General features: G+C 43.8%; 1 protein-coding gene across 3 annotated transcripts in view; it reads right to left on the bottom strand.

The window, feature by feature from the left end:
* LOC144933373 (striatin-3-like) overlaps positions 1-23,894 on the bottom strand; it is a 119,043-nt gene that overhangs the window by 52,356 nt on the left and 42,793 nt on the right. For all 3 annotated transcript variants that reach the window (XM_078858070.1, XM_078858071.1, XM_078858069.1), the window contains exons 3-4: positions 15,530-15,603; positions 2,310-2,391 (exon numbers count right to left, since the gene is read on the bottom strand). In XM_078858070.1, coding sequence (XP_078714196.1) covers positions 2,310-2,391; positions 15,530-15,603 — 156 coding nt within the window. The remainder of the gene's footprint in view (positions 1-2,309; positions 2,392-15,529; positions 15,604-23,894) is intronic.

The following is a 23,894-nucleotide window of genomic DNA, read 5'->3' on the forward strand; positions in this document are numbered from 1 at the left end:
CACCAGTTTCTTGACCAGGTTGACCCTTGTTTTGGTCTTGGCAGATACCTTCTTCAGGTGGTCATGGAAGATCACAAACTAGCGTCACTTAACAAGCACCCACCCTACATTTTACAAAAGTCAAACATACTGCCCGACATTAACTGCTCCAGTGTAACTGGACAGTCACTCGATGGCCTGAAGAGCAATTCACTACCAATTCACTACCATTCCCCTCACTACCAGTGTGGTCGTGAGGGGAATGGTCAAGTCATAAATAAACACATGTAAAGGGTGTGTTTTATTGCTTAACTAAATTAATAGGTTTTCAGGATAAATGTAAACCGGTAAAATGTGTTTAAACAAGTAAAAACTTGGGACTCGTTTTGATTACTGGATTTTATCAGGAATTGGTGGCCTATGTAATCTTCTATAACTCACAATCCGCTAAGAAAATTAACACTTCACTTGGAAATGAATTCACTCATCAAAGCAGTCAGCGAAGGACCTTTGCGCCAAATGCCTGACATCCTTCGACAGCATTCACATTAACTGCTCTTGCTGCCACACCGGTGTCAAGTGATTTGTTTGATCCACGTATCGCGAGAGCGACTATGGGGGGGGGGGGGCACCTTTCCTTTGAGGGTCGCAGTCCTCACTTCAAACGTCAACCGCCAACTAGAGTGCGCAATTTTCTCGAGTTTGCGCATTAAGATGGGTGACATGTAAACAAAGTTCAGCCATCTCCATCGAACTAAGCTCTCAGTCGCTAGGTGACTGGTCGCAAATGCAATGGTGACATTTCTGACGAAGTCGAACCATCGGATGCCAAAAAGGCGTCTTCGGCACCGCATGTGGAAGGGACTGCAGCCAATCCAACATTTTTAAAGGAAGTTTATTTATTCTGCATGATGCAAATGCGGATTAAATTTTTTCTTTTCTTCAAATAATGAGACTGGAATCATCATCACCAGCCATTCATGCTCCACTCCTAGAACAAGGCCCCCACATGTTGATGACAGCACTGGCTCCAGCCACGTGCATTTCCCACAAACATGTGACTTCAGAATTCATCACCACTGTCTGCCCCCTGGGGTCATGCCCCAATGCGTGCCAAATGCCACCAATTCAATGACCACCCGCTCAGCACGCAGTGCTCACATACAGGAGCCAAACGGTTGGGATTGCGCGAGGCAGACACATGTTTAACAATCTGCCGCTGCCTCAGCGTGCGAATTAAACAGCGTAATCTAAGAACTTGGGACAGCAGCATTGGGTACTTAACAGGATGCTTGAATAAGACGGTCACCCTAGCACACATGATACAAGTAGAGAAATCAATAGTTTTCTCGTCACGTGCATTATTACAACTTGAGCGGCAGCAGGCATGTTCCTTCGTGTCAACTGCAATGTGCGGTCGAGTTTGTGGCGGGAGCGACAATGCCGAATGCTGTGTCATAGTGCGGTGTGTGCTTTTAACTATTAACTATTTTATGTATTTACCAAGTAAGGCACACTGAGCTATTCAGCTCTTTTTCAGAAGCGACCTGGCCACAAATGACAGCTAAACAAAGTGGCTTAACATATAGAATTTTCTAGCAGCCAATTACTCTAAACGTATTTTTATGAATATGAAGGAAAAAAACCAGAGGCCCCGGAGAAAAATCTACACGACCACGGAGAGAAGCTGCAAACTTCAAATATAAAGGCGTATATGCACAATATACATGTACGACCCCTGATCAATTCACTGCTGGATGAGGACCTCCATACGATGTGCAGTTCTTGGAGTTTATGTGATTGTGCTTTGCCACGCTGGTCAGCGCGGGTTCATAAAGGCAGGGAGCAAAGCCATGGGAGCATAGAAGTGCAGTACAACAATTGATTTTATTGCACTGCCCTCTGCTGCCCACCACATAGTTTGTTGATAATGTAGAGAAATACAACATCGTGCCTTTATTCTATAACAGGTAGCACTGAGTAATGTGGTGCAATCTGTGGTACAGGATGTGAGTGACTGGGGCACTGCAATGTGTTGTGCAAAATATAATGAATGCTGGGTGGTATGTTGAAATGTGTAAAGTGAGGTATTGGGAGCCTTTGCCACTCCATTTGAACTCAAAGTGTACCTAGCCTGGCACAAACAAGATGATGACAATGTCATGGCAGCTCAGCTGTTGTAGCAATAGATGGCAAGGTATGGTAGTGGTCTGGAAAGGTGAGTTACAGTGTGTGGTGTAGAGTATGAGGGGTAAAGTGTGAAACAGTGCAAGGCATTATATTGGACACAATAGATATTGCCCAGTGGGGCGACGCAGAGTGTGACCTACTGGCGCAGGAGCTGCCGTCCTTGCCTCCATGTCAGCTGGCTGTTGGAGGTCACCACCGGGGTGTCCGTGTCATTTGTCTCTTCTACAAACACAGACGAATACCAGTGTGAGCCAGCGCAGATAGGACATTCACTCAACGCTGCCACGAGTGATGCGAGAAAACACAGTGACAAATACAGTACAAATATACACAAGACATGCGAACACAAAAGGGGCTTTTTATTATCCCTCAGCCGTTTATGTCGAATTCAATGAATACAGAGCAATTTTTCATTTTCAAGTAACAGACACAAAGCAAATAGCCGATAGAAATGTGATCAAACCGGTGTTATCTTACAAATATGCAAAGAAACAGCTACAATGTGTTCCTGTTTGCAGAGGCAAAGAGAAACAGAGACACTCATTCAGGTAATAGATAAATGTTATTTCGGTCAACTCACAACTGACAGGTCTGCAGCAACACACAAACCAGAAAAATGTAAGCGGTCATTCTTCACCATAACCAAGTGAGAGGTTTGTCCATAGCCATCGATGGGCCTAGCCAGGTGGGGCTGTGGCATGGTCAGTGCCACAATTACAACTATTGCGAGTTCAAATCCCTAATATCAATTCATCTTATCAGCTCTCCAAGGTTTATAAAAAATGTAGTACCAAATTTTAGGAAAAGCAAAAGACACATTTATATATTTACACGATCGAACCCAAAAAACCTTTTATAAAAGCAAAATACATTTGTACTTTGGAGAAACTAATACCTGCAAAGTGAATATGGGATTTCCACAACTCGTTCAAGATTGTCAACAGATTAATGCTGCCCGACACTAATTTCCAAGTAGATACAAGTTTACTTGTAAACCTTGAGAGGTCGTGGTGATGATGCCCGTTGATGATGCCCAAAGTCACTTAAAATATTTACATTCCTGTTGCTCCATTGAATGTGTGCAGCTACACGCCATAATACAATTCCACTTGGGTTTAACAATCACAATTGTTTCATATTAAATACACTACACACTCTTGATTGATTGGAATGCAATCGTGACAGCTCAAAAGAATTGCCAGAAGCAGAGCCTCTGTAATGAACAAAATGGTGGCCAATTTATATTTGGATAGATGGACAGAAACTAAAAACTCAAACTGAACTATTTCAAAAATTTATTACTTTCTGCAATGTCTCCTTTTTTTCTTTTTTAGCTTGGAGGGTGCAATTCGTTGTGTGGATGCCCTAAATGGTTGGTGTGAGCTCTTAGGGCTCGCCTTTAAAAAAAAAGAGAAGAGTGGGTGAATTTTGCCTTTGGATTCTCCCAGCCAGATACTGTATTCGTCATGAAGGCATCGTTAGAGTGCGATGAGCTAGAATAACACCGTACTGTGCTGCGAGACAGAAAACTAAGTTGCAATTTTCAACATAAGACTGCTGAACAACATTTGTAGGCTGGAATAAAATTTCATATAATGTAGATGCACCGACTGCATTCATAAAAACAATGTGAAAACACGCAGCCCTATATTACAGCCCGACAAAATGTGTCAAGTGGGATTCGCTGCCCTATCTTTGCGAGGCCAAAATTAAACGCGTTTGTAGAGCGATTGACACCAGCTGGGAAGATAAGGAACACGTGAAATGATTTTCATTGCATGAATCTACAACAACCAAAATTAACAGCATTATAATACAAAACAGATGGTTCCCTAAGACTGCAGAAACATTGGCATTGCTTATTCCACCTTATCGTAGATGCACTTTAATGGAAAATGTGCATCCATTTGCTTGGACCAAATTATTTATCAAAAGAGAAAAAAATGCACGCAGTCGTTACTGTAGAGGTCTACAACTGTTACAGGCCAGTGTCACACGACATTCGCTCAGTGATTTTCTAAGTTATGACGGCTGTTTAAAATATATATACAAAGCACGTTATTAACCATCATGACCAGAAGCAGCTATCGTGTGTTTATTTTTAAGGCTGCAGGTTCAGTGGAGGTGGGAAAGTTCATATGCAGGTGGAAAGCAGAGAGTGATTGCAAGTGTAAAGCTTAGCTGGCAAAGACAAAACAACCAGCACATATACGAGGAGCAATGCATGCAAATAGCGGGTGCTGTGCTGCATTGACTTTAATGGAATTCTAAAATCCCCATCTCTGAGTTCAGTGCCGATAGCACTAGGGTGACCAATGCATTTTAAACACTAAATATACTTCCAATAAACCACTCATGAGCAAAGAGTCTTCCTAGGAATTATATGGTCATTGCTATCTTAATAAAACACACACTCTCAATTGTGAATGACCGATATGATTTCTCATCATGTTCTAGAAAGGCAAGAGCTGAAACTGGTACAAATATAGTGCAGTCTATGCCTATTAACAGGAAAATCATAAAAGCTACCTCATTTCAGACCTCCAAATATGCAGTGAGAAATTTTTTTTTTGAATGGCCCAGCAAATGTTGAAACGTGGAAAATTTGAAGAATGATGAATAGAATTGACATATTTTCAATAACCTAAATATTCTGGTAAATATTTGTACGAGTCACTGAAGCAAATATTAAGCAAGAAAAACCCTCTAGCAGTCACCAGCATATATGTGCATACATACATACACACACATATATCCTTGGGAATAGTTTGACGTGTGCTTAAAAAACCAGACAGGCTCAGGGATCATCACCCTTGTGATGGGCTTCATGGCCAAGACGGTGGGAGTGGCCGCAGAAGCACACGCCAGCACGACAGCATCACGAGCGCGCTCTACTCTAGTGGCCCAGCACACACTGCTCAGTGAATGACCGATATCATTTCTTGTGACTTAAAACTGGGTTATTTACCATCACCAATTTTCTGATTATGGCCTCCCCAAGATGTTTGCCATCCCTCATGGTCACGCAGTGCAACAATCCATCTACGTCCTGCACATGAGCTGATTTATTCACCATCTACATGGCGGCCACTCTCGGGCATGTTCCCTCCTTTGGTAACCACTCCATCATTATTCTCAACCACACAATGAATATTAGTCATACATTGTGGCAGGACACAGCATCTGCCAGCACAGCTCATGCCATGCAAGCGAGGCTATTATAGGTCGGTCTGTGCATCCAAATGCTGGCGGCACAACTGAAATGTCTGCTTGTTCAGACCATAGGGATAAAGGCCAAGTGGAATTCAGAATTATGAGGTCTCCCTGCTCATACATGTACTGTAGGAGCACTTATCACTGTCAGCGGGCCCTAAGCCGGGTCAATACCACATGCATATGGACACCACGAGTACATTACATACAAATAAAAGGCTGCATCATGTTGCAATGAAGCACTGCATGCTCCACAATTGCTAAATCCAATCCTTTTATGAGGCATGCTATTTGTAATCGACTGATTCAATTCAGCAAAGACTTCTGAAAGGAATATACATTAGGGAAAATGTACTTGAAGTATAAAGGGTCAGAGACATACAAATTCAAAATAGAATGTAGTAAGAAAGCATTGTAAACGCAATCAGGGACTAGAGGTTGTGGTGGATGGGGTACATTTATAGAATGGAAGATGGCAGGTTACTAACACAGGCATTGGAGAGGTACCCCGAGGTCAGCGACAAAACAGCAGGCTGAACACGATAGTGTGGTGATAATGATGTAAGGACAGACCATGGAAGTCAGTTGTCGACTGTACAGTGCAAAGGTGGCAGGATCTGGCAGAGAAAAGGCCGTGAAGTGATGACAATGTGTCAAGTAAACACTGGCAGTGCCATTAGGGATGAAGGGATTTAAACTAAAATATAAACTATTTTACAAGCACCCTAGCCCAACAAAACCTTCCTATCAATATCTGCACCTGAGCACATGTGGCTTAGGACAAGGCAGCCATTTAAATTTTGAAAGCCATTCCTCTTTAAGCAAAAAAATTCAGCATGGAAAAACGATAAAATGTTTAAACATGTGTGGTTCCTGTAAGAACACATTTTATTTTTATTGTAATACTCAGCTTCAATGTGATGTCTTCTCATGATAAACATTGAAAGACAGTTTAAATTGACATTGTTAACTATAGATGCACTTTGTCCCTGTTATGTAAGACGGCCCATAATTTAGAAAGCTGTTACATACAAAAACTCCGGTTTTGCCAGGCAGATGGCATAAATATACACATGATCCATGCTACAAGTGTAAATGTACCAACACTAATTATGTGTTTGCTATCAATTCTAATTGTATCCATCTTACACAATTGAGGTTATAAACATGGATGCAGTGAATATCCTCTTCGCATGTGGGTCCAGCTATCCTCTGGCACTTTTCAACGGTTGGGTCTGAACTAAAAAAAACCCCCCACACAAAGCGAAGCATTTTGTTTTTTGACCACTGGAGGCCGCCAAAGTCACGTGACCACCACAGCACATGGTGCTTTTTGGGCAGAGTGCAGTGTGGGAAGAGGGTTGAACCAGAGACGTATAACGCCCAGTAATAAAACAAGCCCAAGTCTGCTTGTACCATTCTTCAAAGGCATTTGCTCACTACTGTAATGCACGTGAACGTCACAATGACCTTGCAATGTACTGCAACTCGGTGTTGTACAAACAAGTTGGGCACAGTCACCAGCTGTATATGCACAGAGAACTCATAACTCAGGAAGAAGTGCAAATGGCACATCACACAATTAGGATTACGGTTGATATGAGGAAGTGTGACACCTGAAAACTTAGACTAGTGGTTCTCAACCTTTACTGCAGCCTTGCACCCCTTTGCTTCTCAATTGTATTTTTATATAAATACATAGGTTTGATGAAACAAAGCAGGTGTACTTACGTGCCTGTACTTAATGTGTTCCGATTATTTACCTTCTAAAAAAAATCTAGCATGTCTCGCATCCCCCAGAAAGGGCATCTCACACCCCCAGGGGGTCAGTGCACCCCAGGTTAAGAAACACTGACTTAGACGAATCAGATCTCTCCTCCCACTGTTCACGTATCAAGATACACATTGGTATATCCATAATAGACTGCTGCAGGTTGTAGGTTATGAGTTTCCATACTCTTTTAGTATTCACGTCATTGCAGTCTGCTGTAAGAGATGTTGACAGAAACTACTCAATCTATGCCATTCACTCACGAGCAGTACATACAATATACAATAGGGTAATTAGTTGACTTTTATTACAATCTCATATTTGCTTGATAGTAGGGTTTTCCCCTTTTATCAACGGCTTTATTTAACTTCACTTGTGTTTGTCGTGGTCAAATCTTGTAATCAAAAGTTAGTCTACTTCCTGTTGTCCAATCAATTCCACATTTTGCACCCGGAGACAATGCATGCCTGTATCAAAATCGGCATCAAATTATTCATCAATTGCCTCCTTTCAGGCAATTAAAATATTTGTATGGACGGCTTATTAATTATATATTTTTCTGTAGATCCAAAACGCCACGGTCCCTAAACTGTGGAATCGGCTCGCACAAAAAAGCAGGCGCCACGTGTCTCAGGCACCATTGACGTACTTTTCGACCGCAAGTTAAACGAAGTTGTTAATAAAACCGTTGTTATTTTAAACTTTTTTTACGGAGTTTATTCTGGCAACAAAACAGGTGTTAAGATGTTAAAACACCAAACGGAAACCTTTTACAAGGAATTATGTCTGCATTAACAGCAACGCTTGTGGTTTGAATGCAAACAGAAAACACTGATAATATATGCATTGTCTTTGAAACTGATTGGTCCACACCAGAGTTTTCTTTTGATCCTGGTCTCAATTGGTGTTAGACCAGAGGACGCCAAAAGGCGTACAAGCCCAAAGACAATGCACTATCAGAGTAATGAGAGCTCGGGGTGAACATCTACATCATGGGACCTCCTTTGCCAGTACCAAAATAAAGGGTTTTTCCCCTTTTTTACACGCTTTCATTTAACTCACTCTGTCTGTTGTTGTTGTATCCTCAAATCTTGTAACTCAATTTTAACCCAATTCCCAATGTGGTATCGACTGCAAACTTGGTATACTTATGTCATACTGATGACAATAATATATTCTATGATAAAAATAGATATTTTTAAACATTATTTTTTTATATGTTATGTTTCGGCTTGGGTCTAATTGTCCATGGCTGTAATTGCCCACAGTCCCTTACGTTACGGCAAGCTTCGGGCCACTTCCTGGAGTCGTGGAGTTCTTCCATCACTACAGTACATTCATGTTCACGATGTGACGATCGATGTACTGCTGGATGGCTGCTATGAATCTCTATGCCATGTGCTACTTCGTTGAGCTATCGTTTGTGGCCAGGTAGTTTCTGCAAAAGAAGCTAACACCTCAAGTGGCCTTTACCTGTGGACGGCAGGCTACATGCACCAACCAATAGGCCCGACATCACATTGTTGACATACGGGACTAGATGTGAAATGCACATAGTCCAGGAATCTGAGCGCTCATCAGAATTTTTAGTCAGTTACAACAACAGTATATTAATTTTTTTAATGCAAAGCACTTGAACAGAAAAAATATATTTTTAACTTTTTAGTACATTTCATAAAAGCGTGTTTTTAAAAAAGTTTTTATATATATTTTATTCTGGCAACAAAACAGGTGTTAAAATGTTATCATTACTCTGATAGTGCATTGTCTTTGGGCTGTACGCCTTTTGGCGTCCTCTGGTCTAACACCGTTTGAGACGAGGCTCGAAAGAAAGCTGTCTCTGGTGTGGACCAATCAGTTTGAAGGACAATGCATATATTATCAGAGTATGTTTTCTGTTTGTATTCTGACCACAAGTATTGTGGTTAATGCAGACATGATTCCTTGTAAAAGGTTTCAATTTGGTGTTTTAACATCTTAACGCCTGGGAAAAACCTATCATCATATTTTGGTACTGGCAAAGGAGGTTACATGATATAGCTGCTCATATTGCTTGTTAAGATGGAAATTGTCAAGGTCTCAATTGTAAAGGCCAAAAAGTAATATTCTCTGAATTACATAAAAGCAATGAAGCAATGGTCATCTCCATTGCTGGCCCTAAGCCAGTGATGGCATTTCTAAGATGTGATCCAGTCTCCCCATAGGACCACCTCTGTTGGCTTCCCTCAAAGTGGAAATTATTAAACAGACCCTAGTGGAAGAATGGGCTCCGAGTGAACCCAAAATCTGGATACTTACTCGGGCCCTTCTAAATGCGAGCTCAGCACTAACAGGGCCACATCTGGCCCTACTCAACTGTGAAAGGGATAGTGATTTTCAACAACTCCGAACCTGATTCCAGGCAAATACATAAGATTTAAATGAATACTCAATACCAAAGGAACTTACAAGTTATTTTTTCCGAGTGATGTAACAAGTGGATACGTCTTGCCCAAATCTGCCCTACCATTAAAATATTGCCAAAGACAAGTGTAAAATCTTGACTTAAAGCTATCATGAATGCAGAATTCATATTCTTTGGGTCTTTCGGTAAAGCCACATACATAGAAAAAAATAATCAAAATAATTAGAATACACGACGTTTTGATCGCAACACAAGCAATCGTCTTCAAGTGAAAAAAGAGGGGGAAATCTGCCGAGGCAGGCTGTTTATAAGGGTTTAGAGATGGGCAGAGCAGCTAATGTTAATGTAGGAGATGTCTCCGTAACATTCAGTAGGTCTACACCAATCAAAGAGCTGTTTACAAATGGTTTAGAGATGGGTGGGGCAGCTAATGCCAATGTGGGGGAGGTACTACGGAGCTGTGGGGAGGTGGCCATTGTATTGTGAGAGATTAGCATGTCAATGTAAGTGCCCACATGGAGCGGGAAAAGAATGGCAAGCCGCCATTTACTAACACAGCTATCGGTGGCTGTGTTAGTGAGTGTAACTCAGAGAGTCGAAAATAACTGCTAGGTAGGATAGGAACATCACAGCCAATTATGACCTAAACTGGCTAATAACGTCCGTCCAATGATTGCTCAGTTTGTACCCATCTTCTCGGTTAAAATTGTGTCTGTGTTTATATATCTGGATGGCTTCATGAACGAATCTTTGTTGATAGCCAGTGGGTTTGCAGAATACCTTCGTCTTGGCAAAATCAAGACAAAGGTACTATGCTTGTGTTGCGATCGAAACGTCGTGGATATTGTTATTATTTTGATTATTTTCTCTATTTACGTGGCTTTACCGAAAGACCTAAAGACTAGTGTATTCTTAAACTCCTTATCACTTCCTTTATTTGTGTTTAGCTTTGGGGTGCTTATTTTACTTAGTGGGGTGTTCTTATTACTAGCCTGTGTGCTTTCATGAAGTTTTTACTGCATTTTTTAATATTTAAAATTGTATTTCCGTGTTTAGCTTTGGGTCCTGATGTCATCATACACCACTTGCTAGACACTCGCAGGCCAGAATCTTTAGCCAGTCCTAATTCTTTAATGTGTCTTACCCAAGATTGTATTTAGTGACAGTGCCTCCCTATGCACAAACAGATCTTAACATCGTACTACTGGTGGGGTGTGAAGGCACGCTGGCTGCGGGCCATTGACTAGGGAAAGTTTGTGGAGAATGCAGAGACGATGGACATGCCAATCTACGGTCTGCACTCAAATGCTGCTGGCATTACATTGGTCTGGAAGTTCCACTAAGTGACATGTTTTAATTAATATTTCTGGAACATAACACAGGGTTTTCAGATATATTTATTGTTCTTCTTGGTTTTTTCGGTAAAGTCACGTAGAAGGGAAGTAATAAAACAATAAAAATAAAACATAATAAAATAATTCTCACGACGTTTCGGCTACAACGCAAGCAGCCGTCTTCAGGTGAAGAATGAGACACTGCCAAGCTAGGAGCTTATATATAAGCTGAGTTGGAGGTGGAAGAAGAGCGCCTTAACAAAATAATGTGCATATCAAGAGGAATTCAGCATATTCATGGGAAATGCGTAGGAGGTGGGCGGGGGGGTTTCAAAGTCATATTATGCCCATGCATTATGCAGGATCAGCAGCACCAAAGGGAGGGGGGTAGCATTAACAAAGGGAGGGCATGTTAATAGTATGTAGAAGCAATGAAACATGTGAATGGGAGAACGGTGGCAGGAGACCCGCAGCGGAGCAAATAATGCATTCCCTGTGGAGAACACAAGATACACAGTTAATGCCAGTGAGTGGACTGCGGTCTGAAAGTCACAATAAACGTGAATAACAATCAGTTAAGATCTGAAGTGGTTTATTACGTCCTTCCAATGATTGCTGAGCCAGAATTCATCTTCTCGGTTGAAATTGTCTCTGTGTTTGTATATGTGGATCGCCTCATGAACAAATCTCTCATGGTAGCCAGATGGCTTGCAGAGAACCTCTGTCTTGGAGAAGTCAATGTCATGTGAGCCCACTGAATTGTAACAGTGATCTGCCACGGCTGAGGTGTTTGTCCTACCGTGTTTCAGGTCTGCTTTATGTTCACGGATGCGGTCCGAGACATGTCGTTTGGTTTCTCCAATGTAACTGCTACCACAGAGGCAACTTAGTTTGTAGACGCCAGGGTACTGTATGTCTGAAACCACGTCTTTTACAGACGGGACCAGATCACGGATTTTATGTACTGTGTTGAATCGTACCTGAATCTTGTGTTTAATCAGGATTTTGGAGATCTTTTTTGTGACCCCAGCAATGTAGGGTATGGTGATGGTTTTGAAAGGCTCCTCAACAGGATCCTTCTTGATGGTTGGAGTGATGGCCTTGCGGATTGTGTAGTCGGAGTAACCATTAGCCTTAAGAGCTTGGCGTACGTGTTTGAGTTCACTGGCAATGTGTTCCTGGTCGGAGATGCATTGGGCTCTATGGTATAGAGTCTTGATGAGGGAGTTCTTCTGGGATGGATGGTGGTGGGAATCCGGTTTAAGGTAGGCATCCGTATGGGTGGCTTTCCTGTAGACAGAATGGCTCATTGAACCATCAGGTCTCCTTTTAATTAGGACATCCAAAAAGGGTAGCTTGCCATCTTTTTCGACTTCCATGGTGAATCTGATGGCTGGGTGTATGGAATTGATGTGGTCGAGAAATTGGTCTAGAGCAGGCTGGCCATGTGGCCAGATGACAAAAGTGTCATCTACGTACCTCTTCCATAAGGTCGGGTGTAGAGTGGCAGTCTGGATGGCGTCAGTCTCAAATTTCTCCATGAAAATGTTGGCTACAACCGGAGATAGGGGGGAGCCCATTGGGGTGACCTCAGTTTGCTTATAGAAGGTTCCATTCCAGGTGAAGTATGTATTGGTTAAGCAGTGTCTCACCAGGGGGGGTACCCCAGTATTCAGTCCTTGATGAACCAAGTCTTCAATGATTGCGATGGTGTCAGGCACAGGAACCTTGGTGAACAAGGAAACCACATTAAAACTGACAAGCAGGTCGTCTGGGGACAGGGAAATCCCCTTGATTGTGGATACCAGGTCAGTAGAGTTTAGTACCGCAGAGGTGGTTTTTCCAGTGAAAGGCCGTAGGATTTTAGACCCATTAATATGCTAAATTCCTCTTGATATGCACATTATTTTGTTAAGGCGTTCTTCTTCCACCTCCAACTCAGCTTATATATAAGCTCCTAGCTTGGCAGTGTCTCATTCTTCACCTGAAGACGGCTGCTTGCGTTGTAGCCGAAACGTCGTGATAATTATTTTATTATGTTTTATTTTTATTATTTTATTACTTCCCTTCTACGTGACTTTACCGAAAAAACCAAGAAGATGAATCCCTGCAGTCACGAAAGCTTTAAATCGAAAAATATTTATTGTTATTATCCTTTCAATTACATTTCAGTGTGTTTCAGTACATTTTGTCTGACTGTGCTGTGTCGATGAACAGACAAAATAGCAATGTACACAAAAGCACTGCTGCTTTTTCCACTGCTCAAGGTGGATATTTTTTGCTTGCTCTTCCTGCCACCGTTTTCGAGAAAATTCAAGTAACTAGTATTTTTTTCTGACCAGGTGCACATGAAAGTTTTGCACTTTACTAGACTCTGTTTTTTTAAGGGATTGTCGGTCCTGTGTAACATTGTCAAGGTCAACATTTTCCACAGCATGCGGATGCCATGGCAGGGAAGTCTACACAAAAATGCAAGCGCTTTCAAACATTGGACATTTATTTACAGCGCCTGGTTGTGAGGTGCTGCAACTTTACAGCATTACTGTATGAAGCTGCCTGCAACGGTGGATGCCAATTCAATGTATTTACCACAACAGGCACAGGACCTGTGATACACTAAAAGGGAGAATGGCTGACTACAGTCTCGATGAGTCATCCTCTTCATGTCTCTCCAAACAGTCCATTTAAGGACACGGGACTAAAACATGTAAAATGTGCATATTCCAAACAGCAACGTGCATGCCAAGTAATTGTAACCAAAGGCAATGCCACTGCCACCTTGCTTTGATGCTTCCAGCAACATAGAGAATATTTTGTGCACATTATTTAAAGAGAAGCTCTGTGAAAACTATATGGCAATCGGACAAAGAAGCAGACTTATTTGATCTACTGCACTAGCTCTTGAGACACAAGCCCTACCTCTAATCATAATCAAATTATCCAATAATAGCCCCCCCAGATACTAGCCCTACATATACTGTATTTAAAAAAAAATTCAACCAGATACCAACTAACCCTACCCCTAACCTTAACTGAACCCTTCACCCCACCCATAGCACTTTCAGTGTTTATAGCATAAACGAATGTAGAAAAAGTCAATGTGTTTGAACAGGATGACAATATCCATTTCTGGATACTGGAATGTTAAACAGCATATTTAAATTCTGAAAATTTGGCACCCAGCTGGATGAGAATGTATCAACATTTACACTTTTCAAAGCCATATATCCCATTCATTATATGATGATACTGCATTGGCAGTGGTGCACAAGCACACTTTGTATTTGTAAACCTCACATTCATCAATACCACTGCCGTCAAATGAAAAATATAAAGTGACGTTTTGGGCAATGGCCCTTCTTCAGAACACATATATAAATCATGTCCTCCTATACTGGATAGGAGCACCCATACCAGTCGAGCACTCTGCAAGAAACGAGAAAAAAATGTGCTCCCCTTTACCAACCCATTGCAACCAGTGTGATGAAGTATGGTCAAACAACTCCTCCATGACCAACAAACTAAATCACAGCCTCCAGTGCCCAGCAAATGTGGAGCCACTACCATATAGAGTCCAACTCAATCTAAAGTATAGTGGACACTTGGTGTGTGGGTCGCATCTTCCTTTTGAAAGGAGTGCGGTGTGAATATTTTGAGATAAAGTGCGGTGGATATGCAATGGTGGTGTATGCCCAAATTTACATTTACTAAAGAGGTACAGTTGCAAACACTTACTTTAGACCCTGAATTACATGCCCCCTCAGCCACTTTCAAGAAATAAAAACCCATGGGTGAGTGCAGTGGTACTTAACCTTCACTGCACCCATTTGGTTCTCAATCGTAAAAAACATGGAAAATGTTAATAAATACATAGGTTTGATGAAACAAAGTGGTTGTACTTACATGCCCGTGTTTAATTAGTATTTTAGATCATTTACCTTCTAAAAAAATCTGGCGTGTCTCGAACCGCCAAAAAGGGCATCTCGCACAGCCAGGGGGTGTGTGCACTAAACGTTCAGAACCACTGGGTTAGCGGCTCTGATACAGGGAAACCTTTCACTGGGAACAATACAGTGCTCACAAAGAATGCAAGTCCTGCTGAATCCAAGAACCCCAGATGTTGCTTGCTCCTAAAACCTAAAGCTCGGCCCACTATTATGTAAGTTGAAAGAAGCATTCCTAAGGAATATGCATTTTAAGTTCCATGATTTTTTTTCAACTAAAAACCACACGTGTCTGTCGGTTCGGCTCCAGTTAATAGAAACTCTGCTCCAGTTCACAAAAAAACTTTCAACAAATGAAGAAAAAATAATGGGCAACTAAGTACACAAGTAATAACAATAGTCCTCTACCAAACGATCAACTAATCTTTTGTACCAAGAGAGTACCTATGCATTTAAGGAGCTGGCCTTCAAAAATCCTTACAGGGAGGTGAGGCACCCACTGGCCATGCTTGATGACAATCATTATGGATGATGCCCACATCACAGATTTACTAAGTTAATTTAATCATGGGCAATAAATGGTAGATTGCCAGTGACACCCACATCCCGAAGAATAAAACATAAGTATGTCCCCCTAAGCTAGCCTTGCCTCATGTTGAGAACTACTGTGGGTTGAGTATGACACACTGATTACCTGCATCAAAGGTCGGAGGCTTCATGTCACCCTGGTTGAGCTCCGTGCCATACTTTAGCTTGTGGTACTTCGCTCTGTGGGAAGAGTTAAAATGCACCGATGATTATGTGTAACACAACTGAGTCACGAACACCACAAAGCACCTCGACACCGTGCACAGCATAATCGCATCCCACTCTACTCCCTGGGCCCTCTGCTAATGAGCATCCACTCTCAATAGGTCGCTCTATCTCCTCAGCTGCCACACTGTCTAGAACTCCCTCCTGCAGAATATATCAATTCCTGGCTAGCTCCCTGTTTTGAAGTCCAGACCTACAACATTGTTTCTGTTTTGCTTAGGATTTACTTTCTCTCCGCCTTGATCCTGACCCTATGTCATTGTATGGCAGTGTTTTTTTTCTCTTTTACTGGAATATTTCTTCACATACACAACTCTAGCCCATTCCCAATGGCCTAATCAACCAAAAGTCTAACATCACTCCACTACTGTATAGTTGTGAGACTACACACTTTATAAACTCCACGTACCATACAGGAAAACTGCTATTTTCGAGGACAATTCTTATTTTAATAATTATCCAGGAAGGCCATATCGAGTTTAAACTTATTTTCAGAAGGGTTCTAATTTTCAAGGTTATGTCAATTTTGGACACATTACGCTTGCGAGAGGAAGCTGAAGTACCCTCAGAAAAGCCACCCATTTGAAAAACACTCAGCACAGACAGGTCAAGTATCTACTCGCAGTACTGTCCCTTAAAGGCACCACATTGCTGAGCATGAGGATAGCCCACACGATGTATCATTTTGCATGTCATCCAACCAACTCTACCTGATATTCGCTGAATTGTAGTTGTTCACGATGGAAATGCCATGCACGAATGAGCTTCACCATGTGGGGAAAAGTTAATACCCTTAAAATAAACACTTTACAATTAACAAATTAAAGCAGTAACACTAGCTTAAGATGCCAGCCTGCCAGTGTCAATCCCATGGTATGCAATCGGTTGCCCGTGGTGGCACTTGGCCTTATTATTTTTTTCCAGTTCAAGGCACACAGTGGCCATGAAATTTGTGTATTGAACACTGACCGAAAGACCCAAAGAGTACTTGTTAGCCCTTTTATGAAATGTACTAAAAAGTTTCAAATCTTTTTTTAAATCCTTTATATTAAGTTCACTTGCTTGCTTGCGCGCTTACGACCGTGCAAATCTTTCGGTCGTTTTTTTACCCACTTCCCGTGATCCAATCGAGCTGACATTTTGCCCACAGACTCGTTGTGCGTGACAATCAATTTTCGTGAAAATATTTTTCCAAAATTTGACACTTTTTAGGATTTTTTTTTTATATGTAATTACCAATTGCTTAATGGTGGCAGGCAATCATCTGACCCATAGGTGGCAGCCATCTCAAGCCAGAGGACGAGACGACTCTAGCCGCCACGCATATAAAGGATTTATAGTGAAAAACTTTGTTTTTACGGGTTAATTTTTTTCTGTTCAAGTACAGTCATACCTCAGTGTACGACTGCTTTGGAATACGTCGAATTTGGTATACGTCGTGTTTTGACGAGGAAAAAATGTCTTGGGATACGACGTCTTGCTTGGGATATGACGCGCTTGCTACTTGAATGGGTCGGGATGAGTCACCGCGTACAGTACCCGCGTACACAATACTGTTACGGCTCTAACAAGCTGTAACAGTATTGTGTAGAATGACCAGACAATGTCCCACTTCAGGAACATTCTTAGAAGGCAAAAACAAACTTCAATGGACAGGTTTTTAGTAAAACTCAAACCTGGTGAGCCTCAACCAGGTCCAAGTAAAAAAAAGACAGGAAAAAAGAAAAAAAACCCAGAATTGTATCTTCCTGAAGTTAATGGAAGGGGACTTCTCCTTCCAAAAAATATCATCTCCTCCTCCTCCCCTTCCTCACCACCATCCTTGTAGGCTATCAACTCCTCTCAGCAAGGTAAAGTGACGTAAAATTTTATTTTTATTTCAATTTATTTTAATTTATTTATGCATTTATTTTAATTTATGTATGCATTTTAGTAATAAGTAGTGTCTACATTATTTTATACAACCCCATTAATGTATAATATGCCATATAAAATAGAATTTCTTACTCTGGAACGGATTATTTCCTTTCCCTTTATTTCTTATGGGAAAAATGCTTTGGTATACGTCATTTTCGGTACAAGTCCTATCTTCTGGAATTAATTAACGACGTATACCGAGGTACCACTGTACTTTGCATTATATATGTTTAATATACTGTTGTTGTAACTGACTAAAAATTAAAAGCGTGGGGCATAATGTAAGGGGCCGTGGGCAATTAGACCCAAGCCGAAACATGCCATGTAAAAAATAATGTACAAAAATATATTTTTTACGATAGAATATAGTATTGTCATCAGTATGCCATAAATATACCAAGTTTGCGGTCGATACCACAATGGGAAGTGGGTTAAAATTGAGTTACAAGATTTGAGGATACAACAACGACAACAACAGAGTGAGTTAATAAAAAGGGTGAAAAAGAGTCCATTTAGGCAATTACTCAAGTAAAGATATTAAGGCTCCCTTTTCCTTATCAAATAAATGCCCCTAATTCACATTCTCCCTGTGTCCAACATATACGTCGAATCTGTGTCTATTGCACTTTGGCATATCCCAGGCTGACGTAATATGCCACGCAGGTTCACACTTGTGAACGTTGATACAACACCAGTTTGTCAGTAAGAACATGCCAGGCGGCAGGGTGCGGGTCGAGTTACATCTCTGTCGCTCACCAGTGAATGCCCTCTCTCGGCGGGTGACGGCGTCTGCTACAACCCAGACAAATGACCCCAACGTGGCGCCGAGGTGGCATTTAATTCCAAAACCCTAAGCCAACGTCCCCGGAAACCGCTCATTCTGCACGCCAAGAGATCGGGTGGCCCCTTAACTAGTGCCATGCACGCGTAGTTACTACCACTTGGGCATACTTCTCCTCTTGGTCACATTTACTCTATATACTGTTTATGTGCATGGCTTGGAGAAAATCTTGACATCATGGGACTTAAAGCAGTTGTCCTGAGCAATGGTAAGGTTAAAAATAAATTATCATTAACTTTGGCATTCATAACTAAAAACAATGCATTGCAAACATAAAGCTTTAATTTCATAACATGAAACGTTAAACTATTTGCCAAAGTGTCATCACTCCACCAATAGTTGCCTAAATCAGCTTGCCCATTTTTATAACAGACCGCCCAAATGTTTATGTTCAATGGGTCGTTGCCACATAACCAGCCAAGATGTACGCTAGTTAGCCCTGGTTCATCTTAATGACAGAGCACTTTTGTCACAAAACAGAGTGACATTCTGAACAGTGCTCCCCCATTTTAAATTACCCTGGAGGACTTGCGACTAGAGCCTGTAGTTCACTCACTCTCTATGGGGGGGTTCCCCTACACCTAAACTTATTATCAAATTGATGCATATGTAACATTTTATTAATTAGCCAAGTTCCCTGAGAGCTGGGCACTGGAATAGTGTTTTATTGTCTAAATCTGGAGAGTGTCAGTGACCGTTGTATACAAATGTAGTTTTTTATTCGTGCTTCAAGCTTATATTAAATGAGAAAGTAGCTCATGCACTAAATGTAGCTCATGCACTGAATGCCAAGTCATTTGCCGCTAAATTCCCTATGCAGACCTCTTTTCGAACCATTGGCCACTTTCTCAAACTGAATGCTGACCAATAGCTGGTATTCCATCGAGCCATAACCTCGGCAAGGCGGCAGGCATTTGTGTCAGGTGGTGATGGCACATGGCTGTAATCCAGCACTGTGGAGGAGAGGGTCGGTGGACAGAACAAATGTAGTTAAACTCCCTTCCCGTAAGCTTTGAGGTACCATACCCTGACTTGCAAGAAGGCAGTGCAGCAAGTGGACTAATTACAATTTGTTTCCATCAGTATGAGAGAGTGCTGCTCCCTCACATGTGAAGAGGAGTCGGAGACTGGTTATTCTTTAACCCACAGCCACACACATTCCAAAACCAACCTCGAACACGTGTCTCACAGCCCCTTTAAAACCCTCTATCTCTGCCCTCGTTCCCAATACACATCCTCGTCTCTCGCACGCCTGGTGACGTCAGTGCCCTTTAATCCTTGACCCCCGTCTCCCGTCTAGTATATTCCTGTACGTGTGATTGGTGCGTGTTATACTGAGTGCGGAGATTTCATGTCTGCATGGTGCGCGTGCGTAAGGGTGGCTCGCAGATCCCTTACACATGCATGGATTTCCTCCCACTTGTATAAACATGCATATATTGGTTGAAAACATCTATCTATCTAACCTATATAATTCATTTTTTGTCTATCTGTCTGTCCGTCCATCTGCGTACGCTCCCTTGCGGGGGATGTAGCTCTCGGACCGTGGGGTTCGCCGAGATTAAATTTTGCAGGTGGGCACGCCCCCGGCCCCGCGGTAAACTTAGGCATTTCCGATTTTTCGTCTCTAAACTTTAAATCGGACCGATTATCGATTTAGTGCGATTTCTATTTATTTATTTATATAACGCTTTATTTTTTTATTTAATATCGCCGACCGGCGCGGACCACGGCGGTTGCCCCTGGCAACTGGTAGCAACAACTTCGCTGCGGGGTGGACGCCATTTTTAATTCCCGTTAAAAATATGCGCACGCAATAACACGCGACTCTGAGGTAAATTTATCAAAGTTTCACGTCCTCTTCACTCCCCCCCCCACCCCAATGTGTGCAATTACTATTATAGGGTCGGTAGATAATAAAATTATAGCGATTAGACAGTATTATTGTAGCGCGGGGGGGGGGGGGGTTAACGGCCCCAGTACCCAGCCTCAGCCGGATGGGCAATCTAGGCGAGGCCGGAGGCTCTGCACGGTACTAGGCCTCGACACGCAAGTCTGTCAGGCGTCGACTTTGTGGTATAAACTCGATATACCCAGCGTTGCCCGGGGGAAAAATACATTTAAAATCTTCTGAAAACATTTTAAACAAAACATCCCAATGAAAATACAACTGTGTAATTAAAACTCTAAACCCGACCGCGCCAAGAATCGATTCTCTGAATCGCGAAAAGGAATCGAAGGTTGTAGATTCATTTAGAATCGCCTTATTTCCGTTTAATATTAGTTGGTTATAGAGTCGATATAAACTGCTACGAATGGGAAATATCCGGCGTTGACCGGGGCTAAAATATAATTAAAAACTCCTGAAAACTTTAAAACATAACATAAGAATGAAAATAAAACTCTGTAATTAAAAATGGAAACCTCCTATGCGCCAGGAATCGATTCTTTGAATCGCTCAAAGGAATCATCGAAGGTTGTAGATTCCTTTAGGATCGCCCTTAACGTGTGGTGAGGGAGAGTGGTGAGGGGTGAGTGAGTGGTGAGGGGTGAGTGAGTGGTGAGGGGTGAGTGAGTGGTGAGGGGTGAGTGAGTGGTGAGGGGTGAGTGAGTGGTGAGTGAGTGGTGAGGGGTGAGTGAGTGGTGAGTGAGTGGTGAGGGGTGAGTGAGTGGTGAGTGGTGAGTGGTGAGGGTGAGTGGCGGTTGTGAGTGGTGATTAGTGAGGGGTGAGTGGTGAGGGTGAGCGTGAGTGGTGAGGGTGAGTGGTGAGGGTGAGCAGTGAGGGTGAGCAGTGAGGGTGAGCAGTGAGGGTGAGTGGTGATTGGTGAGGGTGTGATTGGTGAGGATGAGTGGTGAGTGGTCAGGGTGAGTGGTGAGGGTGAGTGGTGAGCGGTGAGGGTGAGTGTTGAGGGTGAGTGGTGAGTGGTTAGGGTGAGTAGTGAGGGTGAGTGGTGAGCGTGAGTGGTGAGTGGTGAGCGTGACTGGTGAGGGAGAGTGGTGAGGGAGAGTGGTGAGGGAGAGTGGTGAGGGAGAGTGGTGAGGGAGAGTGGTGAGGGTGAGTAGTGAGTGGTGAGGGTGAGTGGTGATTGGTGAGGGTGAGTGGTGAGGGTGAGTGGTGAGGGTGAGTGGGGAGGGTGAGTGGCGGTTGTTAGTGGTGATTAGTGAGGGGTGAGTGTGAGCCTGAGTGGTGAGGTTGAGTGGTGAGCAGTGAGGGTGAGGGTGTGATTGGTGAGGATGAGTGGTGAGGGTGAGTAATGAGGGTGAGTGGTTGTTGCGAGGGTGAGTGGTTGTTGTGAGGGTGCGTGGTGAGGGTGAGTGGTAAGAGTGAGTGGTGAGGGTGAGTGACGGTTGTGAGAGGTGATTAGTGAGAGGTGATTAGTGAGTGGTGAGGGTGAGTGGTGAGGGTTAGTGGTGAGGGTGAGTGGCGGTTGTGAGTGGTGATTAGTGAGGGGTGAGTGGTGAGGGTGAGCGTGAGTGGTGAGGGTGAGCGGTGAGGGTGAGCAGTGAGGGTGAGTGGTGATTGTTGAGGGTGTGATTGGTGAGGATGAGTGGTGAGTGGTCAGGGTGAGTGGTGAGGGTGAGGGTGAGTGGTGAGTGGTGAGGGTGAGTGGTGAGGGTGAGTGGTGAGTAGTGAGGGTGAGTGGTGAGCGTGACTGGTGAGTGGTGAGGGAGAGTGGTGAGGGAGAGTGGTGAGGGTGAGTGGTGAGGGTGAGTGGCAAGTGGTGAGGGTGAGTGGTGAGTGGTGAGGGAGTGATTGGTGAGGATTAGTGGTGAGTGGTGAGGGTGAGTAGTGAGGGTGAGTGCTGAGCGGTGAGGGTGAGCGTTGAGGGTGAGTGGTGAGTAGTGAGGGTGAGTGGTGAGTAGTGAGGGTGAGTGGTGAGCGTGACTGGTGAGTGGTGAGGGTGAGTGGTGAGGGAGAGTGGTGAGGGAAAATGGTGAGGGTGAATGGTGAGGGTGAGTGGTGAGGGTGAATGGTGAGGGTGAGTGGTGAGGGTGAGTGGTGATTGGTGAGGGTGAGTGGTGAGGGTGAGTGGGGAGGGTGAGTGGCAGTTGTGAGTGGTGATTAGTGAGAGGTGAGTGGTGAGGGTGAGCGTGAGTGGTGAGGGTGAGGTTGAGTGGTGAGCAGTGAGGGTGAGCAGTGAGGGTGAGTGGTGATTGGTGAGGGTGCGATTGGTGAGGATGAGTAGTGAGGGTGAGTGGTTGTCGTGAGGGTGAGTGGTGAGGGTGAGTGATGAGGGTGAGTGGTGAGGGTGAGTGACGGTTGTGAGAGGTGATTAGTGAGTGGTGAGGGTGAGGGTTAGTGGTGAGCATGAGTGGTGAGGGTTAGTGGTGAGCATGAGTGGTGAGGGTAAGTGTTGAGCGTGAGTGGTGAGGGTGAGTGGTGAGGGTGAGTGGTGAGGGTGAGTGGTGATTGGTGAGGGTGAGTGGTGAGGGTGAGTGGGGAGGGTGAGTGGCAGTTGTGAGTGGTGATTAGTGAGAGGTGAGTGGTGAGGGTGAGCGTGAGTGGTGAGGGTGAGGTTGAGTGGTGAGCAGTGAGGGTGAGCAGTGAGGGTGAGTGGTGATTGGTGAGGGTGCGATTGGTGAGGATGAGTAGTGAGGGTGAGTGGTTGTCGTGAGGGTGAGGGTGAGTGATGAGGGTGAGTGGTGAGGGTGAGTGACGGTTGTGAGAGGTGATTAGTGAGTGGTGAGGGTGAGGGTTAGTGGTGAGCATGAGTGGTGAGGGTTAGTGGTGAGCATGAGTGGTGAGGGTAAGTGTTGAGCGTGAGTGGTGAGGGTGAGTGGTGATTGTTGAGGGTGTGATTGGTGAGGATGAGTGGTGAGTGGTCAGGGTGAGTGGTGAGGGTGAGTGGTGAGGGTGAGTGGTGAGGGTGAGTGGTGAGGGTGAGTGGTGAGGGTGAGTGGTGAGAGGTGAGGGTGAGTGGTGAGAGGTGAGGGTGAGTGTTGAGGGTGAGTGGTGAGTAGTGAGGGTGAGTGGTGAGCGTGACTGGTGAGTGGTGAGGGAGAGTGGTGAGGGAGAGTGGTGAGGGAGAGTGGTGAGGGTGAGTGGTGAGGGTGAGTGGCAAGTGGTGAGGGTGAGTGGTGATTGGTGAGGGAGTGATTGGTGAGGATTAGTGGTGAGTGGTGAGGGTGAGTAGTGAGGGTGAGTGCTGAGCGGTGAGGGTGAGTGGTTGTTGTGAGGGTGAGTGGTGAGAGTGAGTGGTGAGGGTGAGTTGTGAGGGTGAGTGGTGATTGTTGAGGGTGTGATTGGTGAGGATGAGTGGTGAGTAGTGAGGGTGAGTGGTGACGGTGAGTGGTGAGGGTGAGTGGTGAGGGTGAGTGGTGGTTATGAGTGGTGAATAGTGAGGGGTGAGTGGTGAGGGTGAGCGTGAGTGGTGAGGGTGAGCAGTGTGGGTGAGTGGTGGTTGGTGAGGGTGTGATTGGTGAGGATAAGTGGTGAGTGGTCAGGGTGAGTGGTGAGGGTGAGTGGTTGTTCTGAGGGTGAGTGGTG

This window comes from Lampetra fluviatilis, chromosome 7 (genome assembly GCF_964198595.1).
Source record: "Lampetra fluviatilis chromosome 7, kcLamFluv1.1, whole genome shotgun sequence".
In the NCBI taxonomy this organism is placed as follows: domain Eukaryota; kingdom Metazoa; phylum Chordata; class Hyperoartia; order Petromyzontiformes; family Petromyzontidae; genus Lampetra; species Lampetra fluviatilis.